The 24,046-nt window shown below is 40.8% G+C and overlaps 1 protein-coding gene across 1 annotated transcript; it reads left to right on the top strand.

Annotated features, from left to right (window-relative positions):
* Nucleotides 1-1,424: 1,424 nt before the first annotated feature.
* LOC140562847 (E3 ubiquitin-protein ligase RNF138-like) lies at nucleotides 1,425-23,460 on the top strand. Its single transcript, XM_072688709.1, has 8 exons — nucleotides 1,425-1,505; nucleotides 10,223-10,388; nucleotides 10,821-10,974; nucleotides 14,176-14,345; nucleotides 16,870-16,926; nucleotides 18,095-18,200; nucleotides 18,790-18,897; nucleotides 21,153-23,460. The coding sequence occupies exons 2-8, from the start codon at nucleotides 10,267-10,269 to the stop codon at nucleotides 21,216-21,218; spliced, it is 783 nt and encodes a 260-aa protein (XP_072544810.1). The 5' UTR covers nucleotides 1,425-1,505; nucleotides 10,223-10,266; the 3' UTR covers nucleotides 21,219-23,460.
* Nucleotides 23,461-24,046: the final 586 nt, after the last annotated feature.

The following is a 24,046-nucleotide window of genomic DNA, read 5'->3' as shown; positions in this document are numbered from 1 at the left end:
CTAGTATGAAGACTGTGTCCGTGGCAGAGACTCAAAAGACCTGCAGTGAAACGTCCCGACTGAGCCCCACATTTACACTCCAATAAAGCTTATTGATCACACACCTCTGAAGTCTGACTTTCTGCAGCTTTACAAAACTTCTAGACAACGACTCCTTATATTTTCCTCCATGAAGCTCATGTTAATGCTCAGTAGAGCACAGAGACGCTCCTTTAATAGAGCTGATATTACTGAAATGCTTCATTTTCAATGGGCAGATCTGCAGCTGAAACAGGAGCCTAGTGCAGCCCAACATTTTTAACATCAACATTTTAATAGATCATTCTCCTCATTATGGCTTTTAGAGAAATGTGTTTTGGGGAGGGGGAGGAGGGGGGGTAGTGCACTATAGACCCCTGTGGCGTGGCCTAAGCTTTCGGCCTTTGTTTTCCTTCCATTACTTTTACTTTTCTACTTGAAGTCGTTCTGAAACCAGTACTTTTACACTTTTACTGGAGTAAAAAGCTTCAGTTGATACTTCAGCTTCTACAGAAGTCTTTTAAACCCTAGTATCTCCACTCACTTCTACCTGAGGAATGAATGGGAATACTTTTGACAGTTTTGGTTTTAAAAGAGGAAATAGAACAAACATGACTCTCATGCATTTACATAACAAATGTGGGCTGATGGTTGGCAAGACGAAGAAGGGGTCATGTCATCAGGAATGGAAAATTGTAGTTATGGTAGTGCTAAAGGCACTTAATGGCAGTGTGTTCATGAATTACACACTTAAAACTAAAGGTGCTACGAGTGGTTCTTTGAGTGTTGCCATAGAAGAACAACTTTTGGTCCCATAATCATAGAGATGTGTGAGTGTGAGTGTGAAGAACCTTTAAAAGACTTAAAAAAGCTTTCATTTGATGTAAAGGTTCTTTATCAGGGTCACATCTCTGTTATAAACATGGTTCCTTATGGATTCAAAAGTGGTTCTTCTATGGCCCTTTGTAGGTCTTAGGTTGGAAAGTCTGTAGTAGCCCCAACAGCACTGAAGTTTGCCAGAGATACCTAGACCTAGATACCTAGACCTTCACAAATCAAACTTGCCATTTTGGAGCATTTGCATTGATCCATTCATTGTGAAGAACAACTGCCACTGAAAAATGGCACAAATATAGATACAAGGTTTGCATATTTGCATATTAAAATGAGAGAGTTTGAGAAGATAAAACAGGAGCTTTAAATGTAACCCTCTTCTTGACTGTGCATAAACAGAGAGATTTAAAGAGGAAGTTAAATAGTGCTGCGGAACAGACATGACCGTGTTTTCCACATAGCCTCGAGGCCTCGGCTGCAAGTTTAAACAGCTAGGTGTTTTCCACTGCTTCTAACCAAACCACTCAGAGGGAAAGTGAAACTGCAACTTCAGAGCAGTCTGTAGCGTCTCAGCAGACGAGGAACAGAAGGGCTTTTAAAGAGCTGTGTTTTAAAGAGAAGAAGAACTCCAGAGGAGCAGGAGTTGCTGCACAGTAAGTGCCTTACTAAGGTTTGTAGGGTTATGATTAGGGTAAGGTTTAGTGCTAGATTACTGGGGTAATGTCAAGGTTTGTAGGGTTATGATTAGGGCTAGGTTTAGTGCTAGATTACTGGGGTAAGGTTAAGGTTTGTAGGGTTATGATTAGGGTTAGGTTTAGTGCTAGATTACTGGGGTAATGTCAAGGTTTGTAGGGTTATGATTAGGGCTAGGTTTAGTGCTAGATTACTGGGGTAATGCTAAGGTTTGTAGGGTTATGATTAGGGCTAGGTTTAGTGCTAGATTACTGGGGTAAGGTTAAGGTTTGTAGGGTTATGATTAGGGTTAGGTTTAGTGCTAGATTACTGGGGTAATGTTAAGGTTTGTAGGGTTATGATTAGGGCTAGGTTTAGTGCTAGATTACTGGGGTAATGTTAAGGTTTGTAGGGTTATGATTAGGGTTAGGTTTAGTGCTAGATTACTGGGGTAATGTTAAGGTTTGTAGGGTTATGATTAGGGTTAGGTTTAGTGCTAGATTACTGGGGTAATGTCAAGGTTTGTAGGGTTATGATTAGGGCTAGGTGTAGTGCTAGATTACTGGGGTAAGGTTAAGGTTTGTAGGGTTATGATTAGGGCTAGGTTTAGTGCTAGATTACTGGGGTAATGTTAAGGTTTGTAGGGTTATGATTAGGGTTAGGTTTAGTGCTAGATTACTGGGGTAATGTTAAGGTTTGTAGGGTTATGATTAGGGTTAGGTTTAGTGCTAGATTACTGGGGTAATGTTAAGGTTTGTAGGGTTATGATTAGGGTTAGGTTTAGTACTAGATTATTGGGGTAATGTTAAGGTTTGTAGGGTTATGATTAGGGCTAGGTTTAGTGCTAGATTACTGGGGTAATGTTAAGGTTTGTAGGGTTATGTTTAGGGCTAGGTTTAGTGCTAGATTACTGGGGTAATGTTAAGGTTTGTAGGGTTATGATTAGGGTTAGGTTTAGTGCTAGATTACTGGGGTAAGGTTAAGGTTTGTAGGGTTATGATTAGGGTTAGGTTTAGTGCTAGATTACTGGGGTAATGTTAAGGTTTGCAGGGTTATGATTAGGGCTAGGTTTAGTGCTAGATTACTGGGGTAATGTTAAGGTTTGCAGGGTTATGATTAGGGCTAGGTTTAGTGCTAGATTACTGGGGTAATGCTAAGGTTTGTAGGGTTATGATTAGGGCTAGGTTTAGTGCTAGATTACTGGGGTAAGGTTAAGGTTTGTAGGGTTATGATTAGGGTTAGGTTTAGTGCTAGATTACTGGGGTAATGTTAAGGTTTGTAGGGTTATGATTACGGTTAGGTTTAGTGCTAGATTACTGGGGTAATGTTAAGGTTTGCAGGGTTATGATTAGGGTTAGGTTTAGTGCTAGATTACTGGGGTAATGTTAAGGTTTGCAGGGTTATGATTAGGGCTAGGTTTAGTGCTAGATTACTGGGGTAAGGTTAAGGTTTGTAGGGTTATGATTAGGGTTAGGTTTAGTGCTAGATTACTGGGGTAATGTTAAGGTTTGTAGGGTTATGATTAGGGCTAGGTTTAGTGCTAGATTACTGGGGTAAGGTTAAGGTTTGTAGGGCTATGATTAGGGCTAGGTTTAGTGCTAGATTACTGGGGTAATGTTAAGGTTTGTAGGGTTATGGTCAGGGTTAGGTTTAGTGCTAGATTACTGGGGTAAGGTTGGTGTTAAGGTTAAGGTTTGTAGGGTTATGTTTAGGGTTAGGTTTAGTGCTAGATTACTGGGGTAAGGTTGGTGTTAAGGTTAAGGTTTGTAGGGTTATGATCAGGGCTAGGTTTAGTGCTAGATTACTGGGGTAATGTTAAGGTTTGTAGGGTTATGATTAGGGTTAGGTTTAGTGCTAGATTACTGGGGTAATGTTAAGGTCTGTAGGGTTATGATTAGGGTTAGGTTTAGTGCTAGATTACTGGGGTAATGTTAAGGTTTGCAGGGTTATGATTAGGGCTAGGTTTAGTGCTAGATTACTGGGGTAAGGTTAAGGTTTGTAGGGTTATGATTAGGGTTAGGGTTAGTGCTAGATTACTGGGGTAAGGTTAAGGTTTGCAGGGCTATGATTAGGGCTAGGTTTAGTGCTAGATTACTGGGGTAAGGTTAAGGTTTGTAGGGTTATGATTAGGGTTAGGTTTAGTGCTAGATTACTGGGGTAATGTTAAGGTTTGTAGGGTTATGGTCAGGGTTAGGTTTAGTGCTAGATTACTGGGGTAAGGTTGGTGTTAAGGTTAAGGTTTGTAGGGTTATGATCAGGGTTAGGTTTAGTGCTAGATTACTGGGGTAAGGTTGGTGTTAAGGTTAAGGTTTGTAGGGTTATGTTTAGGGTTAGGTTTAGTGCTGGATTACTGGGGTAATGTTAAGGTTTGTAGGGTTGTGATTAGGGTTAGGTTTAGTGCTAGATTATTGGGGTAATGTTAAGGTTTGTAGGGTTGTGATTAGGGTTAGGTTTAGTGCTAGATTACTGGGGTAATGTTAAGGTTTGTAGGGTTGTGATTAGGGTTAGGTTTAGTGCTAGATTACTGGGGTAATGTTAAGGTTTGTAGGGTTATGATCAGGGTTAGGTTTAGTGCTAGATTACTGGGGTAATGTTAAGGTGATCAGGGTTAGGTTTAGTGCTAGATTACTGGGGTAAGGTTAAGGTTTGTAGGGTTATGATTAGGGCTAGGTTTAGTGCTAGATTACTGGGGTAAGGTTAAGGTTTGTAGGGTTATGATTAGGGTTAGGGTTAGTGCTAGATTACTGGGGTAAGGTTAAGGTTTGTAGGGTTATGATTAGGGTTAGGTTTAGTGCTAGATTATTGGGGTAATGTTAAGGTTTGTAGGGTTATGATTAGGGCTAGGTTTAGTGCTAAATTACTGGGTAATGTTAAGGTTTGTAGGGTTATGATTAGGGTTACGTTTAGTGCTAGATTACTGGGGTAATGTTAAGGTTTGTAGGGTTATGATCAGGGTTAGGTTTAGTGCTAGATTACTGGGGTAATGTTAAGGTTTGTAGGGTTATGATCAGGGTTAGGTTTAGTGCTAGATTACTGGGGTAATGTTAAGGTTTGTAGGGTTATGATTAGGGTTAGGTTTAGTGCTAGATTACTGGGGTAATGTTAAGGTTTGTAGGGTTATGATTAGGGTTAGGTTTAGTGCTAGATTACTGGGGTAATGTTAAGGTTTGTAGGGTTATGATTAGGGTTAGGTTTAGTGCTAGATTACTGGGGTAATGTTAAGGTTTGTAGGGTTATGATTAGGGTTAGGTTTAGTGCTAGATTACTGGGGTAATGTTAAGGTTTGTAGGGTTATGATTAGGGTTAGGTTTAGTGCTAGATTACTGGGGTAATGTTAAGGTTTGCAGGGCTATGATTAGGGCTAGGTTTAGTGCTAGATTACTGGGGTAAGGTTAAGGTTTGTAGGGTTATGATTAGGGTTAGGTTTAGTGCTAGATTACTGGGGTAATGTTAAGGTTTGTAGGGTTATGGTCAGGGTTAGGTTTAGTGCTAGATTACTGGGGTAAGGTTGGTGTTAAGGTTAAGGTTTGTAGGGTTATGATCAGGGTTAGGTTTAGTGCTAGATTACTGGGGTAAGGTTGGTGTTAAGGTTAAGGTTTGTAGGGTTATGTTTAGGGTTAGGTTTAGTGCTGGATTACTGGGGTAATGTTAAGGTTTGTAGGGTTGTGATTAGGGTTAGGTTTAGTGCTAGATTATTGGGGTAATGTTAAGGTTTGTAGGGTTGTGATTAGGGTTAGGTTTAGTGCTAGATTACTGGGGTAATGTTAAGGTTTGTAGGGTTGTGATTAGGGTTAGGTTTAGTGCTAGATTACTGGGGTAATGTTAAGGTTTGTAGGGTTATGATCAGGGTTAGGTTTAGTGCTAGATTACTGGGGTAATGTTAAGGTGATCAGGGTTAGGTTTAGTGCTAGATTACTGGGGTAAGGTTAAGGTTTGTAGGGTTATGATTAGGGCTAGGTTTAGTGCTAGATTACTGGGGTAATGTTAAGGTTTGTAGGGTTATGATTAGGGCTAGGTTTAGTGCTAGATTACTGGGGTAATGTTAAGGTTTGTAGGGTTATGATCAGGGTTAGGTTTAGTGCTAGATTACTGGGGTAATGTTAAGGTTTGTAGGGTTATGATTAGGGTTAGGTTTAGTGCTAGATTACTGGGGTAATGTTAAGGTTTGTAGGGTTATGATTAGGGCTAGGTTTAGTGCTAGATTACTGGGTAATGTTAAGGTTTGTAGGGTTATGATTAGGGTTAGGTTTAGTGCTAGATTACTGGGGTAATGTTAAGGTTTGTAGGGTTATGATTAGGGCTAGGTTTAGTGCTAGATTACTGGGGTAATGTTAAGGTTTGTAGGGTTATGATTAGGGCTAGGTTTAGTGCTAGATTACTGGGGTAATGTTAAGGTTTGTAGGGTTATGGTCAGGGTTAGGTTTAGTGCTAGATTACTGGGGTAAGGTTGGTGTTAAGGTTAAGGTTTGTAGGGTTATGATCAGGGTTAGGTTTAGTGCTAGATTACTGGGGTAAGGTTGGTGTTAAGGTTAAGGTTTGTAGGGTTGTGATTAGGGCTAGGTTTAGTGCTAGATTACTGGGGTAAGGTTAAGGTTTGTAGGGTTATGATCAGGGTTAGGTTTAGTGCTAGATTACTGGGGTAATGTTAAGGTTTGTAGGGTTATGATCAGGGTTAGGTTTAGTGCTAGATTACTGGGGTAATGTTAAGGTTTGTAGGGTTGTGATCAGGGTTAGGTTTAGTGCTAGAGTACTGGGGTAATGTTAAGGTTTGTAGGGTTATGATTAGGGTTAGGTTTAGTGCTAGATTACTGGGGTAATGTTAAGGTTTGTAGGGTTATGATCAGGGTTAGGTTTAGTGCTAGATTACTGGGGTAATGTTAAGGTTTGTAGGGTTATGATTAGGGCTAGGTTTAGTGCTAGATTACTGGGGTAAGGTTAAGATTTGTAGGGTTATGATTAGGGTTAGGTTTAGTGCTAGATTACTGGGGTAAGGTTAAGGTTTGTAGGGTTATGATTAGGGTTAGGTTTAGTGCTAGATTACTGGGGTAATGTTAAGGTTTGTAGGGTTATGATCAGGGTTAGGTTTAGTGCTAGATTACTGGGGTAATGTTAAGGTCTGTAGGGTTATGATTAGGGTTAGGTTTAGTGCTAGATTACTGGGGTAATGTTAAGGTTTGTAGGGTTATGATCAGGGTTAGGTTTAGTGCTAGATTACTGGGGTAATGTTAAGGTTTGTAGGGTTATGATCAGGGTTAGGTTTAGTGCTAGATTACTGGGGTTATGTTAAGGTTTGTAGGGTTATGATTAGGGTTAGGTTTAGTGCTAGATTACTGGGGTAATGTTAAGGTTTGTAGGGTTATGGTCAGGGTTAGGTTCAGTGCTAGATTACTGGGGTAATGTTAAGGTTTGTAGGGTTATGATTAAGGTTAGGTTCAGAATAAGTATGTTTATGTTTAGGATTAGGTTTAAGGTCAGGATTAAGTTTATGGGTAGGTGTACTGAGGTCTAGATAAAAACATTTCCTGGACTGTGTCACATAGCTTTCGTAAGCGATGGGTTAATTCTTAAATGGAAGTTAATGTAAAATAATAGTTTATTCCAATTAACTCAGAGCATTTCTATTGGTCAATTCATCCAGAATATTTTTACAGGCTTTAAACAATGAAAAACTGACAAAAATGGAGAAATATGTTTTTCATTGATCAGCACCGATATAGTATATTAGAAAATGCATATTTGCTAGTGCAGACCACACTCTGAGATCAGGAGGGTGGTCTGCGTCTGAAACTGGACCCCCCATTGGTGTAGTGAGTAATTGTTTGTTCGGCATCGAGTTGGACTGAGAAGTGGGGTTATATAAGGGGCTTGAGGACCAGGAGGAGTTCAGGCCGTAGTCCTTTTCCCAAAATTCAGTTATGTTGTAACTCCACGTAAATTTAAGCAGCATCTAAAAAGTACTGTCATCATTTTAAAGAGTTTTAAACATTTATATTAATTATTTATCATTATTTATTATTTATTCATTATATTAATTAAATCTACAAAGTGGTTTGACTATCAAAAGACGCTTTACCCGAATAAACTGCACTGTTGCTGTTCTAAACCTGGCTAGTGCGCCCCCTTCGTAGCGGTAGGTGGGGACCTTCCATATGTTAGCCCTCCCATTGGTTGCCATGGTGATGCATGATTAAGAGTGTGAGAGTGTGTCACATCTACATCTGAATGCTGGTCTTCCTCAGAGAAGCTGCACAGGAACATCATCTATACGCTATATATGACAGTGCATTCTGGGATTGTTACAGTGCTGAATATTTGGCACCATGTTTTCGGATGCCACTACAAAGTGGTGAAATCCCAAAGTAGTGAACAGGGTACAGTTTCGGACACAGCTATTGGCTCCATTCTCCCATTCCCCTTCCTCGCTAAGCCCCGCCTCAGCATTTCTCAAGTGTGCTGACTCTTTAAGGAAATCAGTTGTTTGGGGTGTGTTATCTGAGCTATCTGAGGGGGTCAGGTTTAGTGTATGGTGCAAGACGGTGCGTTTGCAGATGTGAAATGTGACCGTGTTAGCTTTAGTATTTGGACTTGATTGAAAGGAGAATCTAAAATGCAACACTTTCATTTTTATATAGCGTTTTACATTATTATCTTAAACATAGCCAATCAGAATGATCTACCAATGGAATAATTACTCTAGAGACAATTACCTAGAGCAGTTGATTTATGCTACATTGCTACATAATAAAATTTGCATATTTTATTATTAAATATTAAGAAGTATGGTTCTCTTATTATGAATCTCTGGGAGATTGTTCACATAGTCTATAGCCTATACCTGCTGACACCATACCATCAACCTGGATAAACTGTAGAACTAAGCAAACCTCTCTTAAAACTGATATGATTTGGATAATGAAAATTTTATTGACCATAATTATAATTATTACACTTATATATCAGACTGTATTTCATTGTAGAGGGGAAGCGCTCAACTCAAACCATGTGGAGGTGCTCAGTAATCTCTAATAGACCTGATTCTGTGGCTTCTGACACTGGGTCTGTTATCTATAAACAAGCACAACATTAAAGCTGCTTAGCTAACATTGGTAATAATGATCCCAAAGCCCTTTACTTGTCTGTTCTGAGAGGCAGAAACTCTCAATGAAGCATCTGGGCCATGCAAGTGCAGTGCCTGATTTACATGTATCTCTAAAATAGTGACTTTACAGGTCAATGTTTTGGAGTGGTCATCACAAAGCCCTGATCTCAATCCTATTGAACATTTATGGGCAAAGCTGAAAAGGCATGTGCAAACAGAGCGGCCTACAAACATGGCTCAGTTACACCAGTTCTGTCAGGAAGAATGGGTCAAAATTCCTATTGTGAGAAGCTTGTGGAAGGATTTCCAAAAAGTTTGACCCAATTCATACAGTTTAAGGGCAATGGTAGCAATAACTTTTGACTTTGAAGAAAGTAATAAAAATTGTCTTAAAAAATTCTCTCTCTCATTATTCTGGCATTTAGCAAATAGAAATAATTTTGAGAACCCTAATTGACCAACAAAAAAAAAAAATGCATACGTTCAGTTTATTCTGATTTCATGTCAAAAACATTCATACGTGTCTTTTATTTAGTGTATAACTTCTGGTTTCAGCTGTATAACTAAATTTGAAATTTGAGCAAGAATGAATTACATAAATAATAAAAATAAATAAACTGAATATATATGAACAAATATAACAAGTGGGGCAGTGGTGGCTCAGCGGTTAGAGCGCCGGGTTATCGATAACAGGGTTGTGGGTTCGATTCCTGAGCTTGGCAAGCTGCCACTGTTGGGCCCTTGAGCAAGGCCCTTTATCCTCTCTGCTCCCCGGGCGCTGGAGTTGGCTGCCCACTGCTCTCGGTGTGTGTACTCACTGCCCTAGTTCACTTGTGTGTGTGTGTGTGTGTGTGTGTGTGTGTGTGTGTGTGTGTGTGTGTGTGTGTGTGTGTGTGTTTACTACCACAGATGGATTAAATGCGGAGGACCCATTTTGCTGTACAGTGACAAATACGTGCACCTTTAACAAAATATATTTAAGTGTCATTTTACTTTTTTCTTTAAAACATTGGTCAGAAGGTCAAATAAACTCTCCAATTTTAAAGAATTAAAATTTTCTAGCAATTATTTGATGGTTTATCCTTTAAAAATAGAATAGCTTGTTGGTTAAAATATAATAGCTGTTGTGCCACACCAACAAATGGTTGGTGTGGCACAACAGATAACACCACTACCTGCAAGTGAGCTATTACACCCTGTGGGAGACTGGGGTTCGATTCCTGGTTTGGGTGACTGTGCTGTGCTACACCAATAAGAGTCCTCGGGCAAGACTCCTAACACTGCATTGGCCCTCCTCTGTAATACAAGTAACCTTGTAATTTGCTCTGGATAAGAGCGTCAGCTAAATGTAAATCTCAAATCCATTTTTAAGTATCTCTGACCTCGCGGGCTGCTGAGTGTTTATGAAGTTATTGGGCTGAAATCTCCTCTGAAATCCTATTTAATTACAGCTGATTTACATTTTCTTTGCACCCAGCCACAAAAAAAAAATATGTGGGCTGGGGGTCTCTGTGGTTTAGTATGAAAGGCCTGTAAAGGCTGTGCTTGGTTAATCAGCATCCATCCCCCCCATCCCCACCCCTGTATTTCCTCCTACAGAAATTTCCACAGAGCTGAGAAAGTACATTGGAAACTGCTGCACAATGAGCCCAGAGTCCAGCCAAGCAGACCAGCCTGCAAACACAGACACCGTGGAGGACTACGACTGCCCCATCTGCCAGGAGGTCTTAAGAATGCCTGTCCGCACCAAGAGCTGCAAACACGTGTGAGTGGACGTAACGTCTGGGCCGATGGGACATTTTGTTTTTATTGAAGGACAGTCTCCAGGTGGCTTTTAGAAGAGGCATCATCTGTCATGAGACTGTTTTGGTCAGACAGGGAGTTTTTTTAACAATACAGGTTTGAGCCCTTCCCGGTATTTGAGCTTATGACCTCCTCACACTTGATGAGATGAACAGCAGTTAGACTGTAGGGCCGGTCCAGAGCTGTGAAATTACACTACATAAAAATCCAGTTCTGAGTAAATTTACCTTTCCCTTCTTTCCCAGACATGGAAATGTACATGGTTTCACAGCTCTAGGGTGGAGCAACTGTCTAACTGCCAGCTTGTCAAGTGACAGTAGACCATAAGTTCAAATCCCATGGTCAGAAATGGAGTCCTGGAACAGCTTCACTGAATCGTTGTCTTCCTCACCAGGTTCTGCAAAAGTTGCTTTGAGACGGCAGTGAAAAGTCAGGGGCCTCACTGCCCGCTGTGTCGTGGCCCCGTGTCCGAGAAAGCGAGGAGGGCCACGGATGTCCAGCAGAGGATGAGAATAAGAAGCGGCCAGTGCAGAGCCTGTGGGGCGGAAGTGAGTCCCTCCTCCTCAGAGAGCACTGATTTACACTGTTGAGGGGAATGATGTACACAAACGAGGGAAATGAAGGACTTATCTGATTAAGAGATAATGATAGGAGGCCAGAACATGAAGCTCTCTAAGTGAAGCTCCAGTCTTAATGCACACTATTAAAAATAAAGGTGCCACACTTTCTTCACGTTGACTTTTCAGACTATTTAAAAGGTTCTTCACGTATAGTTATTTTCCAAAATGGCTCTTGATGGGACCAAAAGCGGTTCTTCTATGGTATCACTCAAATAACGCTTTATTTTTAAGAGCATAACTTATCAGTCAGCCGCAGAACAGCATGTTTACGTCCTGTGAGGTCAGTGAGTCACATTTCCTGAACACCTGCGGTTATACCTTGTGTCTGACAGCAGGCGGTGCTGTTTTCTCGGTTCCCGTAAAGGCCTGTGTTGTCAGGAAATAGCAAGATAAGGAAAGTCCCACACAGTCCTAAGATAAGAAGCACACACAACGCAGCAGTGATCATGAGCAGTGGGAATAGAGGAAGAGGTTTCATGTACGGAGGATGTTTGTTGGTGTGAGTGAGGGATCGTCCTGTACGTGGTCACCTCCAGTCCAGTCATGTCTGGTCCACAAACCAATAAATACAGGAGCTTCTCATTCCTTGAAGAACATCTGCTGTAAATGAGATGTGTGATTGTGATGTACACTTCGTGTCCAAATGTTTGTGGACACCCTTTCTAATGAAGGCATTCAGCTACTTTAAGTTGCAATGTTTGCTGACACAGATGTTCAAATGCAGACTGCCAATAGAATAGGACTCTCTACAGTAGATGAACATGATGAACCTATTGCCTCCATGCTCTGAATTCCAGACGAGGGCTAGAGGGGTATAAAGCCCCCCGCATTGAGCTGTGGAGCAGTGGAAGAACTGGAATAAGGATGGTGGAACTCCATCCAGTACTTTTGGGATGAGTTGGGGAGTTAGGGATGAGGTGTGAGGTGGTGATCATCATCCAACATCCTGACCTCACTAACCCTCTTGTTGCAGAATTCAATCAAATTCTCACAGCAGTGCTCCTCCAAAATCAAGTAGAAAGCTAGCTAGCTTCTTCCTTGGACAGTAGAGACAGTTACTCCAACAAACACAGGAGGAGAAAACCTTTTTAATACCCTTAATTCTGAAAGAAACAATGTAAGAACAGGTGTCCCAATACTTTTGTCCATATAGTGTATCTTCTTAAAATGAATTTCCCATGTAATTACTGGTCAATAATCATTAGGATGTTTGAGGTTGATTCGGATTCCAGCTTAAGATCAGCTTATGCAGGTAGCTGGATTTAGATGGTCCCAAAGCTGCTCATCCAGATGAAAACATACCAAGCAAGTTGTTTACGCTGGTCGACCAACTTGACCAGTTCTTGACCAGTTCTTGACCAGCACAGCATATGTTTTTGATAGGTTAGGTGGTCTTTTTAGAACACCAACTGGATCAAGCTGGTCATCAGGTTTGATTCACCCAGCTTTACTTGGTCAAGCTGGTCATACTGGTGGACTAGCATTGTCAGGCTGGTCATGCTGGTCATACTGGTGGACTAGCATTGTCAGGCTGCTCATGCTAATTAGGCAGTTTAGACATGTTGGTCAGGCAGCTTGACCATGCTGGCAAACCAGCTAAACCATCAAACTCAACCAAAAACATGCTATATAGTGCCCAGGAGCTAAACTGGCCCCCCATCATTACCAGCTTGACCAGGTTAAGCTTGCCAGGCTCAGGTGGCATCGGGAGGGTGAAAGCTAGCATGTGCTAGCAGTGCCAAAAACACTGTTGATAATCCTGCATTATTCGACAGGTCAGCTCGGTTTGAGGAGAACTGTAGGTGTACATTAGCCATCCTGAAAGGCTTACACAAGGGTTTATGTAGCCTTATGAATTCTGTCCTTCAATGCAGTGTTATTGTCCCCACATTCCCTCAAGTACAACTACAAAAGCATAGCTTTTAACCTATTCAGAAGTTAGTAAAGGTGACCTCAGGCCTCCCAACAATAGACTCTTCTCTCTGTTGTGGCCAGGGAGGCACTTTCACTCCCTGAAGGCCAGGACAGAGACAAAGAGGTGGCCTTCATTCAATATAGGGTATAACAACTAGGGCTACTTACATATACATATATATATATAGCACTTATGACAATACACAAGAAATTCTACATTCATAAATGTTTATAATATTTTTGATTAGCTCTTCACTACTGCTCAGTTCACATAACAGCAGTGTGTTGCACATTACTTTGTATTATGTTGTAATTACCTTCCATATTTTTAATATCCATATATTTTTTATATTATCCATATTATTATATATTGTATCATATTTTGTTTTCATCTTAATTTGAGTTGTGAGAGACTGGACAGTGCTGTACTATACTGTGTATGTCTGTATATGTGATAAATGATAAAATTAGATCAGATTTGATTGAACCATTCAGGACAAAAATCTCATTTATAAGTGTAGTCTTAATTAAACATTAAATTTATGATTGATAAAATACTGCACAGAATGGTGTCATCAGCATTGAGGTGCACTTAGAATCAACACTGGAAGTGGCAATTTCATTAATACAGATAAAAAGTAAACTGGCCCAAGGATTGAACCTTGAGGTACTATTTCTCTTACTGCTGTAGCTTGGTATACTTGCCCAGTTGGGGATTCAAAGCACTGCCAGGTCTGCCAGGTTGCTAGGTACAGTGTGATTGGCCACTATTCTACACTGAAAATGCAGGAAATGCAGTGAAACATCTAATGAACACAATCGCCCCGAATGCAAAGCAACAGTTCCAAAACAGAATTAGCAATTAGCAACTTAAAGCCTGAAGATGTTCTGTACTTTAGTCCAAAACAGTGAATATGTTGGCATACAGTGTCAGAAACGATTTCAAGTCTATTAATCTACTGAACACTTCCACACAGTTTGAAGCAATTGTGCGATGAGGCCTGTATTTTGCCAGATTTATTACAACTGGGGGAAAAGAAGGGAGAATTTTGGAAATTTGGAAACCTTTTCAAACTGTAGAAAAGACGACCTCAGTCCAGACCGAAAAATATTCCAAAAACCTTTCAATAAACTGCCAAGTTGTTGCAGTTTGCCAAAAATGATTCACAATATGACATTCCTTATGAAACCTTCCATCATCATCTGTTTTTTCAGAAATTTCTCAGCAAGATGAGACTCCACTACAAAAGCTGCAGGAAGTACATAGAGGAATATGGGCTTATCAGTGATGCAGCACCACCTGCCTCTTCCCAGACCCCAGCCCAAACACAAACCCACAGCAGTGGATTTATCCCCAGAACGCCATTTTACACACCAGTGAACAGGTATGCAAACAAAATAATGATGTATATTCAATTTATATTACATTAAAATGTATTATAAAATTCATTAATAACTCTGACAGACTGGGTTAAGGTCAATTGAATCGGCCCCCAATATTTTTTGTGGAATTAAGGTGGTAGAAAACCCATAGGGCATTCTAGGCCTTTGGAGATCGGTAAATTGTATTAATTTTTATTCAATATTTTAATATTATTTGAAAACTGCAGAATTACAGCACTAATCCTGATCTATTATTGAGTTCTGATTATGTCACATTTTGAAAACTGGGAAATGAAAATTTGTTTCCCATGGTATCTGGGTAATTACAGGGACGCCATTGGTTTAGGCTTCATTGGTATGTTTTCGGTTATTATTATTATTATTATTATTATTATTATTATTCACATATTCAGATATTTAAAACAAATATTACTTAAAATACAGAAACCAGTTTGTCCAAAAATGGCATTGTGGGTCTTCTGGAGGTTCTAGACATGCCAGCGACTGTGAAGATGAGCTGTAATCTGATCAGGTTCCTGTCAGCTTTTGGGAAACGGCAGTAGCAGGACTGTTATTTACCGTTACTGTTGAACACTGGGAAGGGGGGTGGGGTCAAAAGCACTTATAATAATATTCATAAATGCATGATGCATTTAACACTATATAAGTCCACTGTTATGCTCGGATGTACTAATATGATATGACTGATATGCTTAATCATTATAATAATGCTGAATCAGCTTATATTCAAGGCCCAAATTTCTGTTTATTCTAGAATATCCAACAAATGCTGAAGTGCACTGTTGTTGTTGGCTTGGTGCTAACATACGACTAGAATCCTGTGGTGGGGTTAGCAGAAAGGCTAGCAGAAAGGAGCATTAGAATGGAATATTTATTCCTCTGTTTTAGCCTGAATTGAATAAAGGTGCCATCATTTTGGGGAAAGTGATCAACCACAGATCTTGTGTGAAGGCCCTGTTCACTTTATTCCAGAACAAATTGAGGCAAATGGAAGAAGCTGCTAGTAGAAACCTTCCCCAATCCTACAAGATCCCTTCTTTAAAGCTTTCAATGGTTGGACGTATTTCTTTGGGTAGATGGTTCTTTGGTGGTTCCGTGGTTCCAACCCTGGTCCTGGAGAGGCTTCTTGCTCCACTCCTTGCCATTAGCTGGATCAGGTGTGGTGGGATCATTGTGCAATCATGATGATGGTCCTCTGTCAGGAGCAGAGGCACAGGTCATGGCTGAAACTCAGTCTCAGAGTCAGTCTCTTTCTCTGTCTGCTCCATTAGGTAGCCAGTGCAGTAAAGTGAAACAAAGGAGCCCACAGTGAAACATCAATAACTAATCAGAGCCTGCTTGGAAAATGTATGAGGAGATGGAAACAATGGCTGAAACTCTGTGTTGATGATCATTTATGATCATTATGATCAATCTGTTCAGTTTTCGTCCTCCTCTTGAGATGATCTTGGGAACATTGAAGCATTTCATTATAGAGTTGAAGGACTTCTCTCAGTCGGAGCTACGTGGGCCTCATGAAATGCAGGCCAGACCTTGTATCGCTTTGTGTTAAGCTCTGTATTACGACGTTTATGATTTGATTCAAGGCGCCAAAGAAAGCATTTACTGTGGTCCAGCAGAATAAAGCCACAGAATCACTAGTTATGCTGCGAGCCATCGGTAGCAGGGGCCTTGGGCTTGCTCTCTCCATGGTGGGTAGATGGTGCAAGTGCAATGCTGACCCGCACTGATGTCTGCTGGCTGAGGCATCGGAACTAGGTACGTGTTGGTTGGTTGGTGGCGTTGCCCTGGCGGCAGTCTGGAAAAAGAGGTGATGGCTGGCTGTGCACATGCCGGAGGAGGCCTGTGTCGGTCTTCACTCTCCGGGTGTCGGGGGTGTTGCATGTAATAGGGGGAGAATGTGAAAGGCTTGGGTAATTGACAATCCAAATTGGGCAAAAAATGGGTAAAAAACTAAATGCTATGTACTAATAAAAATATGCTGGTTTTCCTCTGATGAGGGACTTTTACAGCACCAGCAATGGTCTCACAGAACCCACAGAACCCAGGATAGGGCTGCTGTCCTCTCACTGTGTCCTCTCAGCGCAAAGTGTTGTTAGCAAGCTAAAGAAATTGTAGCCAGTTAGCATTTAACCTTGCCCCCTCTCACTCCCCTGCATTTGGTTTTCTTACCAGTCTTACCAGTATCACAATAAGCCAGAGCTTTCCTTTCTGTTAAATATCCCATTATGTCTTAATTTCTCTAAGAGAATATCCGTCTAAGCGGTCACTTTAATTGAGAAATTGATCTTACTGTTTTTTCACCCCTTAGATATTAAATAGAAATTAAATAGATATTATTTGGAAGTCATATGTTGTGTAAATTATACATACTGTACTGCAGTCCTGCAAGGCCACTGTTGAGGACCTGGATAAATATTGCACTGAAAGCATTGCACTGATGTCAGAATTTTAAATTAATTCATTGGTAATTGATATTAACCATGAACTACCATGTCTTTTTAGCGCAGCGCTCTGGATGCTGCTCCACCAACCTCATACACTTCCGCAAGCTCCGCAAAGGTAGGCTTAATAATAATAATAATAGACAGTGAACAGCCAAAATATTAAAACCTCAAGGGAAATGAATAACATTGATTAGCTGGTTTCAGTGGCTCATGTCAAGGGGTGGGATCTGCATAGGCATTGGGAAGCAAGTGAAGGGTCAGTTCTTGGAGGTGATAAAGGTGTTAAAAGCAGGCGAAATGAGCAAGCTAAGAACAACCTGTGACAAGAACCTGTGACTAGATACGTAGGTCATAGCTTCTCCAGTAAGGAAGATCTTGGGGGTGGCGGGGTTTTTATGTGCTCCAAGCAATGCCGACTGGTAAACTAGCGGCAGCAGGGGTATGGGTGCCCAAGGCTTTACATTGCCAGATACCGTAAGACACCTTCAGAGGCCTTATGGAGGCAATGCTTCCACAGAGCTGTTTTAGCAGCACAAGAAAGACCTAGCCAATATTAGGCAGGCAGTTTTAATGTTATGGCTGATTGGTGTAGATATTAGTTAAAGTTTTTCCACTGTTTACTTGTGTAGTTTTGTTGATGTTTAGTTAAAAGTCCAAGGGAATTCTAAGTATTCTAACTGGACTCTCCTACTCATAGATGTTTTATATAATATATGCAATATATGCTTTTTAACATTCCAGGTTATTAGTGAAGGCATAAACATAAAAACATTAAATGATATATATAAAATAATAAAATAATATGTATCCCTAAATCATAATAAATCATTTTATAATATCTGCCTTTTACCAACTAGTCTATGATACCACTCTATGATGTTCACAACACTTAAAATGCATTAATAAGCATATATTATCTACTAATTAGCCTTTCATGAGGCTCTCTAAGTAATTATGATTTAGTTTTTGCTGTTATTCAATATTTCCAAATCTAGCTTTGATTAAATCTCTAAAGTAAAGCTTTTGATTGGGACAAATATACTTTAATAAACAGCCTTGCTTTGTAAAATAAGCAAATAAACATGCAACAGCTATTTATGTTTGTTTTAAAAACCCATTTCCAGCATCATGTCCAGATATTTGAGTGGTTAAATTTAGGTCTATTATAAAATTTGCACATTTTTCCTTGTGCATGGATTGAATACTCACATACAGAGTAAATGCATGTATAAGAATAATACCATCAGACTTTGTACTGTATGTGTGTATGTCTGTGCTTCCAGTGCAGGGAGAGTCTACCCATGTCCATACTGCCCCCTGGTGGGGCTGAGGGACATGGCATTGGTGCAGCACTGTGTGATTCAACACGCCAGAGAAATTACACCAGCTGTAAGATTCACAACACTAAGCAGCTTTCTGTAGCTCTGTAGATCTTCTACCAAACATGTTTACTCATATTTCATCTAACATGTACCCAGTCAACATGTCCATGTGGGGCCTGGCCTGGATGGGTAGCCCAACTGGGAACCAGAAGGTTTTGTCCTCGGGTTTCCAAGTTGGGCCCACATATGGATGCTCCCCAGGGTCAGTGATAGGACCAGGAGGGGTTAGACATGGGCCACATCTGGGTTGTACACTGCAAACTGGGACTGGGACAATGTGACATTAAGGTGGGCTGTAACAATTGGGCCCATTTGGGAAACCCAACTGGGTCCCAATAAAAATGCATGTACAAACCCACTCAGAGCTCATGCCCACCTTGAACCCACATAGCCCATGTTCTGTCCATGTGAACCCCAGATAAGCATGTTGGCTTGACCGTCACTCTGAGATCTTTCGTTAAACGCCTTCACTCTGAAATGTGTATCTGTACTTATGCTTAGATAAAGTATATGGATCCATTCATTCCAGTAGTGAGTATTTTGAGACCCTATCGGATGAATGCAACCCTTAATTGAGGATTGTTTTTCTTCTAAAGGTGTGTCCAATCTGCAGGCAGTTGCCCTGGGGCAATGCCAATTACCATAGCCGCAACCTTATTGCCCACCTGCTCCGCAGACACTCCTTCAGCTACGCTGGTTACATGGTGAGAGACTGTAGCTTTCTTTCTTTACTGTGACTTTCTGTTGATGAAGAGTCATCATATATAACTCATTCATCAAGCTGGATTATGCAGGATAATAATGCCCCTTACTAAGTAAATACAGTGTGTGAGTAGCAACGTCATAAGTTCGCTCACATTCAGACCGTGAAAATCGGCTTCTAAGAAAGTGAGATGTTTAGCCATGTTTAGACATTTGAATGAATGCAAATACTGAGTGTGTTAGCTTGACCATTTCCAGTGCTCTCCTCAAAGAAGGCCAGTATTTCCAGCTCCAACCAACATCTTGTTTTTTTATCAGTTCTTCATTAAAGTAAATCAGGTGAGGTGGTGTGGGCTGTGTTCTTCTAACTGTGTTTGTCTAATTGAGTTCTTTGTCTTGTTATTGGTGTGATCTTTAACCTGTGTTCTTCTAACTGTGTCCTTTTGCTTGTTATGGCTGTGTTCTTCTAACTGCATTTCTCTAACTGTGTTTTTCTAACTGTGTTCTTCTAACTGCATTTCTCTAACTGTGTTTTTCTAACTGTGTTCTTCTAACTGTGTTTTCCTAACTGTGTTTTTCTAACTGTGTTCTTCTAACTGTGTTTTCCTAACTGTGTTTTTCTAACTGTGTTCTTCTAACTGTGTTTTCCTAACTGTGTTTGCCTAACTGTGTTTGCCTAACTGTGTTTGCCTGACTGTTCTTCTGCTTGTTATGGCTGTGTTTTCCTAACTGTGTTTGCCTAACTGTGTTTGCCTAACTGTTCTTCTGCTTGTTATGGCTGTGTTTCTCTAACTGTGTTTTTCTAACTGTGTTTCTCTAACTGTGTTTTTCTAACTGTGTTCTTTTACCTGTGTTCCTCTAACTGTGTTCTTCTGCTTGTTTTGACTATAATCTTTAACGTGTGTATTTCTAACTGTGTTCACCTGTGTTCTTCTAACTATGTTCGTCTAACTGTATTCTTTTACCTGTGTTTCTTTTACCTGTGTTCACCTAACCGTGTTCTTCTAATTGTGTTCATCTAACGTTTTTACCTGTGTTCTTTTACCTGTGTCCTTCTACCTGTGTTCGTTTACCTGTGTTCATTTACCTGTGTTCATTTACCTGTGTTCTTTTAACTGTGTTCTTCTGCTTGTTATAACTGTGTTCTTCTTATTGTGTTCCAATTGTGTTCTTCATCTTGTTACGACTGTGTTCTTTTAACTGTTCTTCTAACTGTGTTCTTCTCTGTTCTTCTGCTTGTTATGGCTGTGGCAACACCATAGCAAAATGTGTGATTTCAGTGTTGTCCCTGATGCTCTAAAGTATGAAATAATGAATGAATGAACTGAAAGCACGGAACTGTGGGGTGTCTTTGTCCCATGATCTGTAAAATCTGCTGTGTAGGCTTTTCTGCTGACACCAAGACTAGTGTGTGTATTAGCTTTAACTCTGGCTAGCTGGTTTTAAACATTTAATTATGTGGTTGTACAAATAGTTCTGTACAAATGGAAACTTGCTGACTTTTTGGAAAAATGAAAATGGTAACACAGTGTAACAAATCTGAACTTTGGAAGTGTAATATTTCCTCACAACAGCCTGCATGGATTTTAAGAATATACTTTAGGCCAAACTCTTATCTTATACTATCGTAAAACCATGTCTCAGATATCACCCACTGTATTTGGTGCAGACATGAATCTCTTCCGACCTTTAGTTCTATTCACCACCTCTGTAAATCAGAGTCAGTCAATTCTCTAGAATGGAGCATTTCACACCAAACCACTGGGAATGACACTGTTTACATCTCAACCATTTCATTATACAGAGCTAAAAAGCAGCATTTCCAATGAACTACGTTTTTGCATGTATTTGCATATTTGACCATTAGTCCACTTTTGCCTCATTTCTAGACCATTGTACCTAGACTTGCTTTCTTGTATTTCGTATTGCGCTATCTGTCGTCAACCAGGAGAGGATGGCTTCCCTGTTTAAGTCTTAGTTCCTCTTAAGATTTCTTCCTCTTTTTTTGCTGCCACTGTTTGCATTAGATTTTTTGAAAGAGGCTCAGAGCCACCAGATTGCTGTAAAGCTCCTATGTGCCAGCACCCTCTGTGTGCCATAGGATTTTTTTTATAGAATTTAGAATTTAGATTTATAGTAATTTATTGAATAGAGGTTTGGACTGGGTCACAGATTTACAGGGTTCAAATCACATGTGCATTCAAATACATACACACTCACAAACTAAACTTATTTCTCCATCATTTTATCAATGCAGAATGAAGAGGAGGATGAAGATGACCAGATCTGTCGGGCTCTGCAGATTTCAGTCCAGGAGTTTTGAAGGAAGCTCATCGAGCTCTCCTCCTCTGTGACCATTTTGTCCAGTTGCACAGTGGAGCGTTTCCTCCCGTCTGTAAAGCAGCACTCTGCCGCTGTTACACAGTAGAGATGAATAAAATACTGTCGGCCTGCAGCTGAAAGATGCAGCATTAAGAACTTTTAAGCAGCTACATTTCCAACCAATGTTTTTATGAAAAAAAAATGATATCTTCATATCTTATCTATATTTTCATGTCTTCAAACATTATTAGACACACACTCCAGTCAAAGATGTGTCAAATTATAGCCAGCTTACAGTGGCAGCTTGCCAAGCCCAGGTATCGAACCCACAACCCTGTCACACGAGCTTGGCAAGCTACCCTGGCTATTCTTGGGCCCTGGAGCGAGGTCCTTCACCCTCTTTGCCATGTGGGTCAAATGCAGAGGACACAATTCGCTGTACATAGTGCAGTGACAGGCACTTGCACCTTTACCTTTTTTACCTTTACGCTGATCAATTACACTTCTGCTGTTCCAAACCTTGCTTGTGAGCCCCCTAGTGGTTGAAAATTCAGGTCTGCTGCGGCTGTAGCTCCGCCTCAGTTGACGAAGACATTTCCCTCTATAACGTAGCAGTGGGCAGCAACCTTTTGACCTTGGCGACATCTGAAGCAAAAAAGCACTTTCCTCCAATTGCGTTGGCTGCCTGGTGATCGGCTGCTTTGCAAATAATAGGGGTAGTCCTGGTGAGTGGGTGAGTTAATTGGCTCAGCTACATTTGAGATAACATTGTTTGATCCACCACTCTGACATCTATTGATGTTGAAGCTCACTGGGATTTTGAAGTGAACTGAACCATTAGAACCAACAAGTGTGGAAGTGTCGGGTTTGGGACACAGTAAAGCAAACCCAGAAAGCACAGCGGGGGGCTAGAGCTGGACCGAGGAGTAGGCCGAATGGAACGCTGGCAGAAAAGGCTGCAGTCTCCCTAAATGGAAAGTTCAGAGAGACCAGATGTCCTGATCAGTAGATTATGGAGATGTCAGAGAAGCCAACTGTGCAGAATATAAGACAGAAATGAAAGACACAGATGGTCCTATTAAACTTATTAACACATCAAAACGTATGTAGGAAATGACATCATTACCGTAAAAAGCCAATTTGATGGAAACGAGCTGCTGGGAAACAAATATTGCAAACATTGGTAAGGCATTATCATTTCAGGACTTGTTCAGATCATTATTAGAAATGTAGCTAATCACTTTACTTGGATGGTCCATTGTAGACGCCTCGTAGATGCTCATCTGATATTCATCTAACATTCAACTGAATATCAAATAAATGCAACTGAATTCTTAGCTGGTTGTAAATGGTAGTGTTTTGAATGTAAGCCTAACACTAACCTTACCCTTAAATCAACCCTAAACCTAACCCTAACCTAAACCTAAGATAAGGGTAAGGGTAATGGTAAGGGTTAGAGTTAGGTGCAGGGTTACATTCAATAGACAATCATTTACATTCAGTGTAGAGTTCAGTTACATTTAAGAGACATTCAGCTGAATGTTAGTAGAATGTTAGTGTCCAAATAAATTCATTTTAATCAATACCCATCATCCATAACATTAAAACCACCTGCATAGGCCCTTCTTGTGCTGCCAAAACAGCTCTGATAACGAAAAATCTGCTGAGATGATCTGACCTGGTCATCCAGCCATCACAATTTGGTCCTTGCCAAAATGGCTCAGATTCTGAAGCTCTGCTTCCCCACACATCAACTCCAAGAACCGACCGTTCTCATGTCGCCTCTTATGCAGACCCTCTGGAACCAGATAATCAACATTCTTCACTTTACTTCACCTGTCAGTAGTTTTAATGTTATGGCAGACCAGTGTCACATATTCTAGTTAAAACCCCAATTCATCATAAACAGTGTTACTGTAATCAGCCTGGATTAGCCCTGGATTTCCTAAGACTGAGCGTGGAAATGTGTCGTGAATGTGAAGAGGGGGTTGTTGTTATTTGTTAATTTTGTATGAAGCGTAATCACATTTCAGCATTTTTAGGACTGCCACTGTGTCACGGATGTTCACGCTGTTGGGCAAACATCTCTGTGCTGCGTCTCGAGCAGGTGCCCTGCATTAAGCATCGCCAGTACTGTATATCTTGATGTAAGAGTGGAGTTTCCAGGTGAAGTTCTACCAATAAATGATCATATGGTCAAAAAACTAGGCTACTGACTGATTACCTACAACTAACTTTCATCTCTACTTACAGTCTTACACAGCTATGATGCAATAAGGCAAGGGTGGGCAACATGGGCTGGAGTCCAGCACAGTTTGCTGATTTGCATGCTTACCTACAACACCTGGCAGTAAACAGGTGAGTTGAATTGGGTGGGCTTCAACAGGAAAAGCAAAAAACTGTGCTGGAATCTGGACGATCTCCATGATTGTAATTGCCCACCCCTGGAACCCTGTCAACTGCCTGGGACTGCTGCCCAATGCCCAGGGCTCCACCCCAGAGCTCAGACTTACTATTAACCATTTGTGTTGGGCACAGATGGAATTTGGCCTCCACCCATCTGTGGGCAGCCATTGCTCCAGTGCCCGGGAAGTAGAGAGGGTGAAGGGCCTTGTTCAAGGGCCCAACAGTGGCAGCTTGCAGAGCCTGGATATCAAACTTACAACCCTGCTCTAACTGAAGAGCCACCACTGCCCTACATTGGGAAATGTCCCACCCCTCCAGCTGAAATGGAGAAATGTCATTGGTTTGATTGACTTTCTAAGTCCTATTACATCATGGGGGGGAGGGGCACAATTGTTCAAAATGCTTTCTAATGTCGTCATAATC

Source organism: Salminus brasiliensis, chromosome 9 (assembly GCF_030463535.1).
Source record: "Salminus brasiliensis chromosome 9, fSalBra1.hap2, whole genome shotgun sequence".
In the NCBI taxonomy this organism is placed as follows: domain Eukaryota; kingdom Metazoa; phylum Chordata; class Actinopteri; order Characiformes; family Bryconidae; genus Salminus; species Salminus brasiliensis.
The sequence above is the reverse complement of the archived record's forward strand: the minus strand, read 5'-3'. Positions and strand labels throughout refer to the sequence as shown.

Excerpts from the sequence above, each read along its gene's own strand:
- LOC140562847 (XM_072688709.1), top strand. The coding sequence starts at position 10,267 with ATGAGCCCAGAGTCCAGCCAAGCAGACCAGCCTGCAAACACAGACACC. Across the intron at positions 14,346-16,869 it reads TTTTACACACCAGTGAACAG|CGCAGCGCTCTGGATGCTGC; the intron begins GTATGCAAACAA and ends ATGTCTTTTTAG. Across the intron at positions 16,927-18,094 it reads CTTCCGCAAGCTCCGCAAAG|TGCAGGGAGAGTCTACCCAT; the intron begins GTAGGCTTAATA and ends CTGTGCTTCCAG.